Source organism: Hyaena hyaena, unplaced genomic scaffold, assembly GCF_003009895.1.
Source record: "Hyaena hyaena isolate Hyena2069 unplaced genomic scaffold, ASM300989v1 scaffold_387, whole genome shotgun sequence".
Classification (NCBI taxonomy): Eukaryota; Metazoa; Chordata; class Mammalia; order Carnivora; family Hyaenidae; genus Hyaena; species Hyaena hyaena.
The window spans coordinates 1480011-1494083 of record NW_024081019.1 but is presented as its reverse complement, the minus strand read 5'-3'; the positions used below and the strand labels follow the sequence as shown (position 1 = coordinate 1494083).

General features: G+C 35.3%; 1 protein-coding gene across 2 annotated transcripts in view; it reads right to left on the bottom strand.

Moving 5' to 3' along the window:
- PDE1C (phosphodiesterase 1C) overlaps positions 1–14073 on the bottom strand; it is a 519825-nt gene that overhangs the window by 38164 nt on the left and 467588 nt on the right. For both annotated transcript variants that reach the window (XM_039251155.1, XM_039251156.1), the window contains one exon: positions 12027–12104. In XM_039251155.1, the coding sequence (XP_039107086.1) occupies positions 12027–12104 (78 nt within the window). The remainder of the gene's footprint in view (positions 1–12026; positions 12105–14073) is intronic.

The window sequence follows — 14073 nt, the reverse complement described above, 5'->3', positions numbered from 1 at the left end:
ACAGCTTCTAAAATTAATAAGAAAATAACACTTAAGCGTATCATCCAAAATATTGAAGCAACAAGGGGTACCTGGGTGGCTCAGTCAGTTAGGCATTGGACTTCAGCTCAGGTCATGATCTCAGTTTGTGAGTTCAAGCCCTGTATCGGGTGAACCCCACCTCTCTCCTTCTCTGCCCCTCATGTGATTCTCTCCCTCTCCCTCACTCTCAGCCCATAGTTCACTCGTGCCCTCTCTCTCAAATAAAATGTTTAATCAACAAAACCCTTTAAAATCTAATTAGTGAGGTTTTATCCAGATGTATGAGAATAACAGGCAACTAAAAAATAGTATTTCAATTCTCTCCTCCATTTTATTAACTTTCTGTAGTTTTCCTTTGACAGGGACATTGGAGTGCAGGGTTTTCATACTACTTGAGAAAATAAGAATGTAAAATGTTTTTTAAATTTTTTTAATGTTTTTAATTTATTTCTGAGAGAGAGAGAGAGAGAGAGAGAGAGACAGTGTGAGCAGGGGAGGGTAAAAGAGAGAGGGAGACACAGAATCTGAAATAGGCTCTAGGTTCTGAGCTAGCTGTCAGCACAGAGCCCGACATGGGACCTGAACCCATGAACCGTGAGATCATGACCTGAGCCGAAGTCGGACACTTAACCGACTAAACCACCCAGGCACCCCAAGAATGTAAAATGTTTTGAAAAACAAATATTTCATGGCCCTTCTTGCTAAACCATACTGTTTACTTATTGTGATGCTCCACATGTTAACACATACACAGAAATTTGTTACATAAATGGGTCACAGGAGTTTTCATGGACAAATGGCAAAGGGAAATGGGATATTAATCAGAACATGTGTTGTTATGATGACTTATCTTGACTGGGACCCAGGGGACTCCAGATGTTCGCTCCCTGTACAGTCATGGAAAATAACTCACAAGGATTCTGGATTTTCACACTGAAGGAAATTTCTTTATTAAAGAAATAGGCCTGCTTTTTGTCAATACATAAAAGGCTACAGTGCAATATCTTCCCAGAACTAATAAAAAGGAATAGGTTATGCTCTGAAAAGGAAAAAAAAGTAAAAAAAACCCCAAAAAACAAAAAACAACCCAAAAAACAAAACCCACAACCAAACAAAGAATGGTATTAAATATTTGTAGAAACTACCTTGAGGCAGTAGCAATTGACTTCAGTGCCATGATCAATAGCAAAGTGTACTGAAAATCATTCATTCCTAAAAACAGTTAAATGCTGCAGTTTTACAGGTTTTGGTTTTAGCATGAATTAGAAAGGATTCAAGTTTATGGTTATAGTAGCACTATCTTCGATATGAGAGAAAAGGACAGGGTAATAGCTAATGATACTGGAACTGTTCACCATCTTGGCCTTTTTTTTATCCACCACAGTTTATCATCTGAGCATACCTCTGGATATGTGTAAAGCTTATGAGAATCTGGTAGGCTGTGGTGGGGAATAAAAAACAATAAGAAACAGGGGCGCCTGGGTGGCTCAGTTGGTTGAGCGTCTGACTTTGGCTCAGGTCATGATCTACCGTGCATGAATTTGAGCCCCGCATTGGGCTCTGTGCTGACACCTAGCTCAGAGCCTGGAGCCTATTTCAGATTCTGTGTCTCCCTCTCTCTCTGACCCTCCCCTGCTCATGCTGTCTCTCTCTCTCAGAAATAAATAAAATATTAAAAAAATTTTTTAAAAAGGTAAGAAAAATAGACATCTGCATTAAAAACAAAGAAGTTTCCTCTGTGAAACTTCTTAGATGTGTATTGTGTATATATGATATGTATTGTATATATATGTATATACAATGGAATACACAATGGAATACTACTCAGTAATCAAAAAGAATGAAAAAGAATGAAATCTTGCCATTTGAATGGAACTAGATTGTATTATGGTAAGTAAAATAAACCAGGCAGAGAAGGACAAATATCCTATGATTTCACTTATGTGTGGAATTTAAGAAACACAACAGATGAACATAGGGGAAGAGAAGAAAAAATAAGATAAAAACAGAGAGAAAGCCAAACTATAAGAGACTCTTAAATACATAGAACAAACTGAGAGGGTGCTAGAGGGGAGGCAGGTAGGGGGATTAGTTACATGGGTGATGGGCACTGAGGAGGGCACTTGTTGGGATGAGCACTGGGTGTCATATGTAAATGATGAATTACTGCGTTCTACTCCTATAAACCAATACTACCCTGTGTGTTAACTAACTTGAATTTAAACAAACAAATTTAAAAAAATAACTGCAAATTCAGAATTAGAAAAACACATTTAAAAAAGGCTAAGGTCTAGAAATGCAATGAAGAACAACTGAAAGTAAACAAGAATGGGGTTTGGGAGGGAGGATGGGCTATATGGTATGAGGCATTAAGGAATCTACTCTTGAAATCACTGTTGCACTCTATGCTAACTGATTTATAAGTAAATTAAGAAAAAAAAGTGAACAGGAATGATAATCTACTCCAAGATATCAAGGTATCTGATGGCTGAATGTGTGGTCAAAAAGAAGACTAGAAAAAGTGGAGGAGTGCCTCTCGCACTGTCAGAATACAGGGCATACAAAATGGCTCCCATCTATTCTTCTTAGCAAGTCTATCCCAATGGTGGAGACAGATACATCAAGATATTCTACCTTGAAGTCACACTTCATCAACTAACTTCCCTTACATTCTCAGCTTGTCAAGCAACTTTCTGATATGATTTTGAATTCCTAGGTAGGTTTTCCCTCAGGAGAAAGAAACCACTGACTGGCCAGTTGACATGAGTATTCCAGTGTACATATTGTACATCAATAAATGAGCAGTCAAAACTATATATTGGTTATGAGTATTGAATGTTAGTGTCAACAAATCTTTTGCAGCATAACCAACTCTTCATTTACTGTCAATATGAAACTCCTTTGCCATTAAGTAGAGCCCTCCTTGCTAATCAGTAGGCCTCCTTTACATCATCACATAGGCTCCCAAATGAAGGAATTGCTTGGTCTTTTTCCAGATAAGATAGTTCTTGGGGAGCCTGGGTGGCTCAGTTTGTTAAGTATCTGACTCTAGATTTCAGCTTAAGTCATGATCTTGTGATTCATGGTGAGTTTGAGCCCCACATTGGGCTTGGGATTCTTTCTCCCTCTCTCTCTGCCCCACTCCAACTGACTCTCTCATTCTCTGTCAGAGTAAATAAAAACTTCAAAAAAAAAAAAAAAAAAGATAGTTCTTACATACAGAAAAAAATTAATGAAAATCCAGAGTGGATTTCACTTCAAAACTCCTATGTCAAGAATTTTCCAGATTCCATAATCTCTTCTATTACTAAATTTCTTATGTGTAGCTTATGCAAAATAAATTGGGATAGAAGTTTGAACCAAGATGGCCATTAAGACCACTGAATGACTTGATAACCCATTAGAATTCTGAATAAAATTTTATTGACAAGATGCTTACAAACAAATGAATCTGTCAAAAGTTGAGGAAAATATTAAACAAATACAAATGTCTGTAAAGCCCCCCATGGCTAGCATATATGGGACTGATTCAAATATGAGTGTACTGAAGATGAGTAAATGTGTTCAATTGTTTCTAAAGGTCTGCATGGGCCAAGACATAGCCAGCATCAGCTGCAAGTGATAATAAGATGCCCTGTGAGAAGAAATACCATAGATTGGAACAATGAGGTATTAAAAGGAGGCACTGACCGCAAGCTACGGTTTCTTTATTCTGGGGTATAACAACCAGTTTCCCTAGTAATGTGGGGAAAAATATTGGGAACAGAGAATGAAATGAGCATGATTCCCTGAGATGAGAATACTGACGTACAGGTATCTATGCAGATGCTAAAACTGGTGATGGCCTCAACAAATGCATATCTCCTGAATAATGATGTATATGCCAGTGCGTTTTTGCTTCTCAAATTTCTCAATATGAAGTTAAATCAAAAACTATCCCTGTTGTGAAGACAGACATGTGTCAGTTCTCCATGCCCCCTGCTGTTTGGCTGTTTCCTCCCTAGATCTGCAGAGACGGGCACATCTTCAGGCCTGTACAGGCCCTATCTCTAACTACCAACTCCACGGCAAGGTGAGCCATGACACCTCATCTTTAAGGCAACTAACAACAAAAAAAAAAATCCAATTTTACTAAAAGATAAGAACATCAAGTACAACTCAACTGTAAAGGTTCAGAATCTATCCTTCCTGTGCCTTTATTAATAATTTGGTACGTTATTATATTAGAACAAAACACATCTAATAAAGTCAAATCATCCATTCCAGTTATTTCCTACTTCCAAACTACTTTGGTAGGATCAGCTAGATAGAAATTGGGAAAACCACAGGCATTTCTTCAGTTGACTCTTGTGAGCCCCTGTAGCAAGTACAGGTCATGAGATACCAGCCTAGTGAAGAATCAAATCGCAGGCAAGTTGCTTGAATGTACACAACAAACTTTTTTATTCACAAGTAGTAGCTCTATAAAAACTAACAGGAATATTGGCTCTATTACCTTTTATATTTCCTGCATTGAGATCATAGGGAGGAGAATAAGAACAACTTAAGAAATATGCAGAAAGAGTGGCTGTAAGGAAATGAGCTGACAAAGTTGTGTCCTGACTGGAAAAGTGAAGTAGAGAGCTAAGAAATTATTAGGTGAATATAATATACAAGTGTAAAAACATCTCCTCACATATAAGTTTTGTTTTGTTTTCTGTCGATATGGTTTTTAATTTACATTTCTTACTAATGTCTTTGATCTTCTAATGTACTTGTTTGCTAGCTGTACATCTTTTCTTGTGAAATGTTTAAATCTTTTGCATGTTTTTAAATAAGTTATTTATTTTCTTTATTATTGAACTTTGAGGTTTATTTATATATTTTGGTACAACTCCTTTAACACATATAGGCTTTGCAAATATTCTCCCCTGGTCTGTGGGTCATCTTTTCATGCTCTTAAGGGCTTCTGAAGAGCAAAAGTTTTTAATTTTGATAAAGCATAATTTATCAGTTTGTTCTTTTATGGTTTGTACCTTTGGTGTCATACCTAGAAAACCTTCGCCAACCTGAGATCACAAAGAGTTTCTCCTGTTTTTTCAACCATAAGTTTTACAGTTTAACATTTTAAACTTAGGTTTACGATATATTTTAAATTAATGTCTGCGTATGATGTGAAATATAGGAGATAATTACTTTGCATATCAATATCTAATTGTTCCATCACCATTTGTTAATGACTACCTTTCTCCATGGAATGCCCTTTATCGATAATAAGTTGCCCATATACTTGTGGACCTATTTATGGACTCTTTATTCTATTTCATTGATGCATTTGTCTATCTTGATGCTAATACTCTGCTGCCTTAATTACTATCGTTTTATTGTTAGTCTTGAAACAAGGTCTACCTTTTAAGTCCTCCAACTTTTTCCTTCTTTTTCCAAGTTGCTTTGTCTATTTTGTATGCTTTGCATTTCCACATAAATTTTAGAATTGGCTTGTCAATTTCTATCAAGAAGAAAAAAATTGGGATTTTAATTGGGATTGCATGAATTTGTAGATTTGGAGAGGACTTACATTTCCACTCTCTGGAAAACCCCTCTAATATTTGGAAACTAAACAGTATACTTCTAAATAACTCTTAGATCAATGCAAAAGTCAGAATGGAAATTAGAAAGTGTTTTGAACAAAATGTGAGTACAAGTGCAACATGTTAAAATTTTTGGCGTACTACTAAAGTGGTACTCAGAGAGAAATTTATAGCACTTAGTACCTATATTACAGAACAAAAAAGACCTCAAATTAATGACATTAACTTCCACCGTAAGAAACTAGAAAATAAGGCAAACTCAACCCAAAAGCAAGCAAATGAAAAAAATAGTAAAGGTAAGAAATCAATAAAATAAAAACAGAAAAACAATGGGGAAGATTAACTACAATAATTAATTAAACATTATCCTCTAATCAGGCTGGTCTGGGAAAAAAAAGAGGAAAAAACCAAATTACCAGTATAAAAAAATAATAGATTATGTCATTACATATTCTACAAATAATAAAAAGATAATAAAATAATATAAATATACTTATGCCAATTTAATTCCACTATGACCTGCAAATATACTTTGTATGACTTGGATCCTTTTCAATTTATTGGGACTTGTTTTATAACTCAGAATCTGGTCTTTATTGATAAATGTTCTGTGTTCACTTGAAAAGGATGTGTATTCACTATTGTTGGGCGTTCTGTGGATGCCAATTAGGTAAAGTTGGTTGGTAGTGTTGTTCAAATCTTCCTTTCTTTGCTGATTCTATATCTATTTATTCTATCAATAATTGAGAGAGGAATATTAATATCTCTAAATAAAATTATAGATTAAAAAGTTTTTTGCAGTGCATTTTATGTGTTTTAGTGCATAAAGGATTATTATATCCTCTTGATAAATGGACAACTTTATCATGAAATGAACTTTTTGATCTCTAATGATAGTGTTTGCAAGAAATCTACTTTGTCAGGAGCACCTGGGTGGCTCAGTGGGTTGAGTCCAACTGAAGTCCAACTTCAGCTCAGGTCATGATCTAGCTGTTTGTGAGTTCAAGCCCCATATTGGGCTTGCTGCTGCCAACCTGTCAGTGCAAAGCCTGCTTCAGATCTTCTGTCCCTCTCTCTCTGCCCCTCCCTTGCTTGCACTCTCCTAAAAATAAAACTTTGTTTTTTTAAAAAAATCGACGTTGTCAGATATTAATACAGCCATTCAAGCTTTTTTTTTTTTTTTTTTAGTGTTAGCTTGGTGTACCAATTTCCATCCTTTTACTTTTGGGCTATTTGTGTCTTTTTTCATAAAGACAATATAATTGAGTCTTACAATTTGAAAATCTCTGCCTTTTTATTAGGGTGCTTAGGCCATTCACATTTAATGTCATAACTGATATCAGCTTAGTTTTAAGTCTATGATCTTACTATCTGTTTCCTATTTGTTTCATATGTTCTTTGTTCCCTTCTTACAGTTTTTTTTTTTACCTTCTTTTGAATTAAATATTTTTACAATTCCATTTTATCTCTTTTGTTGGCTTATTATCTATGTGTTTGTTTTGTTATTTTAATTGCTTTACAGTTTATAGTATATCTCGTATTTTAATCTACCTTCAAATGACACTATATCACTTCATGTATATTAGAACTTCACAATAGTATACTTCCATTTTTCCCTTCCCAGCTTTTTATGCTATTGTTAACAAACATTTCATTTTTTATGTTACATATCAAACAATGTATTATTATTTTGTTCAAATAGTCAATGATATTTAAGAGATTGAAATGATACAAAAAATCTTGTGTATTTATCCATCTAGTTACCATGTTTTGTGTGCCTCATTCTTTGGTACAGGTTCATATTTGTAACTGACATAGTTATCCTATTGCCTCTCATTAACATTGCTTGTATTGTGGGTCTACTAGTGATGAATTCTTTCAGCTTTTATACCTAGAAGATATTTTTGCTGGTTTCAGAATTCTTAGTTGAATTCTTATTTTCTGTCAGCATGTTAAAGATGTTGCTCCACTGTCTTCTCACTTGCATTATTTCTGATAAGAAATCTACAATTATCTTTACCTTTGTTCAATAGTACATGAGGTTTTTTTTATTCCTTTAGCTGTTTTTTAAAAATTTTATCTTCATTACTGGTTTTAAATAATTTGTTTATGACAGTTTTGTTGTAATTTTCTTCATATATTTTTGTGCTTGGGCTTGATCAAGCTTCTTGGGTCTGTGAATTTATAGTTTTCATCATTTGGCAAAATTTTGGCCATTACTTCAACAAATATTTTTCTTTCCTCTTTTCTCTCTTCTTTATGTTAGGGACTCCAGTTACACATATATTAGGCTGTTGAAGATGCCCTACAATTCAGTGGTGCTCTTTACAATTTTTTATTGTTTCATTTTGGATAGTTTTTCACTAGTCTTTTCTTCTGCAATGTCCAGTCTCATGCATTGTATTTATTACTAATCTCATCCAATATTATTTGGCCAATACCATCCAGTGTGTTTCCCACATCATACAATGTAGTATTATCTCTAGAAGTTTAATTTTGCCTTCTTTATATCTCCATGTCTCTACTCAACTTCTAAACATATGGGCTATAGTTATAAGAACTGCTTTAATGTTCTTGTCTGCTATTCTAACTTGTTTCAGTTCTGAGTTGATTCCTATTGTTCTCCCTTCCCCCTCATATTTTCTTGCTTCTTTGCATGTCTAATAATTTTTTAATGGATATTGGACATTGTGGATTCTACTTTATTGGGTACTATATATTTTTATATTCATATATATATATACATATATATATATATATATATATATATATCCACAAACTTTACTCTGGGTATCAGTTATTTGAAAACACTGATTCCTTTATGTCTTGTTTTCAAGATTTGTTAGGTGAGACCAAAGTTGCATTTTGCCTACAGTTAAATACTCCCCCACTGATAAAACAAGACAATTAGGAGTATTCTACCCAAGTCCCTTTAAATTATGAGGTATTCAAGGCTGACTAGTGGGAATAGGCACTTTTCTTGCATTATATGAAGTATGAACATCAGGACCATTTCCTCTCATCCTGAGGTTGAATGGTTCTTTTCTGATCTCAGGTAGCTTCCTATCTGTATGGGTCCCTCAGTACCTTGATATACACTTTTTAAATCTCTGGAGCTCTATATCTCTACAGCTCTCTCCTTTCTGGTACTTTATCTTATTAACTTTAGCCACCATGGCTCTCCCTGGATCCTTTATTCAACTCTTCAACTCAAGGAGTCCATCACATCTGCCTGGCTTCCCCTCCTTATGCTGCCTTATGGAACAATCATAGGGCTTATTTCATTTGTTTCCTGTTTCTTAGAGATCACTGCCCTTCATTTCTTGATGTTCAGTATCTTGAAAACTTTTCTTCCATAGAAGTTGTCTTTTATTATTATTAATTATTATTATTATTATTAATTCAGGTGAAATGGTAAATCTAATTTTTATTAGTCCTCTTTGGCAGAAGCAGAGGTCCATATATTGTCTTTTGTCTACTCTTCTCACTCTACACAATTAATTTTTAAATTTCATGAACATCTTTAAACATTTCAATTCCTACAACATTCAGTGAAGGAGAAATTCCTGCTGAATTCCCTCTCTGGAACTTGGCAAATAACCCTGTAGGGCCTAATTATAATCAATCTTTTGAGAGACACAAGTGGTGGCTATCTCTTATATCCCTGTTAATGTAATCAGATAAAGTTAAGGGCAAGTTCATATTTCTGGGCAACTGTAAAAAATTATGGCAGGTCCAAGAAGCTATGCTGTTTCAAACATGACTAAAAACACACTGAAAATAATTCATTCATTGGCATCCTACTCTTAAGTGACATTGTAAAGTTTAGGCCCTGAGAGACTCTTGGCTCAGAGGCCCAGATCCTTTTATGTTAGTACATTTCTCCCTAAGAGTAAACAAGGTATTTTCAAAGAACATTCGTTCTTTGAAGTCAGTTTGAAAATTAGTGCTGCAGGATACTAAATAGTACCTCAGTAGCCTGACAGAGATAATGTACAACTGCAATGGGTTCACTATGCCAGGATGTAATTTACTCTTTCAGCACACACCCCTTCCTTCTGTGTGTGCCTCAGCTCAAAGGAGTCTGGGAATAACCAACTGTGGTCCAGTTTCCATCAGGTTTCTTTCTGAATGTGTACAATGTTGAAACTCCAAACCACAGTGGGTTTGATCATACTGGGCACTGAATTGTGCTTGGATGCTTCTTCTCAACAATTAGATAGAGTTGGTCACCACTGGTTCCCAGGGGTTATATTAGGAGTAGAGGTATTAAAAATAGTTACATTGACCTCTCTGGTCATCAAATGTAATAGGGTCTATTAAAAATAAATGTTCAAAATGTGTCTGGTTGTTATAGATAGCTTTTAAAAGTCAATGTACCCACTGATCCACATATTTAAAAAGTTTTCTAAAGCAAAGAGTTTTGATGACCAAAAGAGAAGAAATAAATGAGACCAATTAATTTCTTTTCCACTCATGCCACCAAGAAGAGCTTTTGTCCTGGTAAAGATTTTTGGCTAAGATAGCACAAGGAACTAATACCCAACAATCTACATTCTTATGATACCAAAGCAGTGATAATGACTTATGTCATACAGGCACATCAATGAACTTAAAATACAAAATTGTTCATGACCAAGTTTGTATACAAACTGGCTAGTGCATGGACATACCAGACTCTGTGTGAAGCAGTGGAAAGTTAGAGTTATGAAGGGAAAAAGGGGTAGATATGAGAAAATGTCTCTTCTTTACTAACTGCACCCTGTTCACTGCCCTTTGGGCTCAAGAATCCCATTCATTAAACAATCAAGTTTTACATTTATTTGTTCAATAGAACATAGTATCTATTCACTCCTTCTCATACCCTCCTTTAAAAAAAGCTGTTTAATTATTTTAAATACTTAGGGACACTTCAGTTATAATGGGCACAGGTAAAATAAAAGGTCTTAATGAAAGTAATAAAATTTAATTCACAATGCCTGTGTGACGTGATAGTAGATATTTTAGCTTAATATAAAAATGTAACTAGACTTCATTGTAAAGATTTGAGACTTCATTTATTCTGCACTTTTATGCTATAGGAGGTCATATGGGCTAATCAGTGGATGCAGGATGGGTCTGGTGTCCAGGTGCTGGGTTTATGTCTAACACCATTCTCCTCCACTGTATATTTTCTGGCTTGTGTTACCTTGACTTGGGTTAAATGATATCTGGCAACAAACTTTACCCATTAACAGAGTCTGATTAAGAGACAGTCGTTTTGAATTCTGTTTTGTCTCTGTGTAATTCATGTCTTAGTCACATCACTCAAGAAGAGTTTTTTATTAAGTACATGGTTTCCATTTGCAAGAACAATTTGGTGAAAAATTGCAGATGGGCATTCCCTAGGTATCATGTGATAAGACACCTGGAGTGAATTATTTGAATGAGCTTAAAAGAAAAGGCTGATTTCACACATATGAGTAAAGAAAGACTGTCACAGTGACTTTGAGACAAAAGCTAGAGCGGTTGCTTCCTTTTAAATAGATGTCTGAGGAGTTGTGTTCAAATTTCCTCTTACATTTCAATCTGAATACTCAGTACTTGTTCTTCAATGACATTAAAACCAAACTACTAAAGAACAGGTTAGCATCCAGTACAGGGAAGTGTGATTCAAAGAGAGTCCAGGACTCTAACAAAAACCATGGACATGTATGACGGAGTCATGAGGAATAAGCCCATGTCACAAGTGAAATAGGAGATTTCTATAAAGGGCAAGAACAGTTTTCTCTGTAGGACAGTACAAAGTCTGAAGGATAATATAATCTGAAGTTTCAGGTTTTGGAAAGAGTAGAATGTTCTTTGTGAAAAGTAAAAGCAAGATTCATGGAGCACATCACAAGGTGGGTTCATTCTAACCTGTTTGATTGGGATTGCCGTCCAAAACTTGCCTGTAAGACTTCTTGTTGACCAAACGGCATCCTACATTATATATGTTCTCCAATTGGTGGGTTTCTCAATATAGGGATAATGCTGAACAGATAATCTGTTTTCACTGAAACTAGTAATTCCTCATTAAAAGAAAAAAATATGAAAACTGGAAACATGGAATATTTCCCATTTATGCTGCACAGCTCACAAAGACTTGTATTCCATTCTAATCATCAAGTCCACAGTCAACTTTAAAGTTAAAATGAAAAAATGGGAAGTGATAAAGAGAGAGAGTATAGAATGTATTTGTGATGGAGAAAGAATGGTGGAGAGGAAGAGATACAACACTCATCTGTATATTATCGAAAAAGGGATAGACTACCTTTTAAATGTAGTGAAGTGCTTTTTTAGGGTATAATATAAGAATATATTAACAACCATGATTACAATTTTAGGTGTAATTCTAACAAAATTGCATTAAATTGCACATTTTATGGAAAAGTAGAATGGAAATTATGCTCTTACCATCTGTTTTCTTTGAATCACTTCCGACATTGGATTGATCCTTCCTGTCTGTCTTATTTTTACCATCTTTCAAGTCACCTGAAAGTAATAAACATGACAAACAGTATATAGCTAAATGGTAAGTTATAAATATCCTTAAACTTGTCAAGGTAAAAAAGACGAAAAAGAAGTGCATAATTTTAGTCACGAGGGCGTACGTGTCTGAATGTCAATATCTTTTATAACCACATATTAGGCCTTAAAAATTAGATTATGATACAGAAATTAAGACAAAGTTCCTGCTAATCTATATTGTGCTCAATCCAATAAAGTTTATTTTCCAAGAAAGGCAGTTTGGCATTATTATTAGGCTGTGGAGTGAAAAAAAACTTAAGCCAAAGGTAAGTTATACCAACTAATAGCTGTTTAACTTCTATATGCTTCAGTTTCCTCATCTGCCAAATGGGGATAATAATAGCTACTTTATCGACATAACATAAGGACAAATGCATCGAAGGTACTGAATAAATCATCTGGCACAGCACTTGATAACAATTCTTACTATAAAACAGAGCTATAAATGGTATTCTAAGTAATAAGTGTGTTGAAATGTAATTTGCAAATGTTAAAAAAACACTATGAAAACAAATGTAGAATAAACATGTGTCAAAAACTTACTTAATTCATTTATGAAGGAACCGGAGAGATAGTGAGGATGGTGACAAAGGGCATTTAAGAAAATGGGAATGTATAGGCACTTTAGAAAACTGTTAAAATAAGATGGCCATGTTGGGAACAAAACTGGTTATGTCCTACAATCAAATCATAACCTTTGGGGGGTTATCTCCTCTAACAGTCAAAAATCTGTAAGTTAGCACATAGCTTCACAGCACCGAGGCTTGAGTCAAATAGCTAACGACAAAGTTAAACATAGTCATGTGCTCCCAAACCAGGGGTCATCAAACTATAGTTCATGGGCCAATCTGGAAATAAAGGTTTTTTTGGAAACAGTTGTTACATATTGTCTGCAGCTGTTTTCATGCTATAGTGGTAGAAGCTGCACAGTTGCAACAGACACACGCAAAACCAGGAATAGTTACCGGCTGGGCCTACACAGAAAAAGTCTGCTGACCCCTGGTTAAGATAATTAACTAATCCCTGGGTATATATGTTCAACAGTATGCCAGTGTGACATTGAAAGGACATGGCACTCTTTCCCCCAGCCTTTTTCTCAAGTTTTGGAAATTTATCTTACAGTCTCACTGACGGCATCTTTCTTTTGTCACCTGCATAAAACCCAGGATACATTACAACGAAAATACTGGTACCTACAGAAGCAAAAAGACCCTAAGAATAATTGCAACCAGGAAGGAGTGAGCAGGGTCCTATCTTTTTTTGCTCTCTTTGTGCCAGGCAGTGTGCTAAATGCTTTGCATGCATCATTTCATTCACATAAATTCCTTTAACAACCCCATTATGAAGGTACTACTATTGAAAGTGAATAAACTCATCAAAGATTAATTCACTAAGGGATCAGTCTGAAGAATAACAAACTCATCAAATGATTGAAGATGTTTTCCAAGTTTGAGTTTCCTTCTGACTTCCCTGCAGTCACTCTGTCATACACCGGTGGGTCCAGCTTTGCTGAACACCGTGCACTGCCTGCCTGCCTGTGTCTCACACACCACCCTGGCCCCACCTCTGCCCATAACTTTGCATGTGTGTCTCCTTCTGGCAGCGCAACTGCTCCTGTTGCCTACTGTGGATCTGGTTTAAGCCATTTGACTAACAGTTTTTGCATAAATGGCCAATTGATATCTACAAAGTGATTTTGTTTAAACCGACTTGTGAAGAATTGACATGAAACTCATATTATCATCTCTATTTAATGGCTTTGGAACTTAGGGCATGGATAAAGTAATTTACCACAGTATACACAGTTGGGTCTGATTCTAGAGGCTAAGCTCTCAATTACTGTATTTTGCAACTTCCTTATGAAGCTTAAGTTTTTTATTTCAGGCTTCTGTTCACTGTTGCCATTTCTAAATGTCTTGGTCTGTAGGAATTA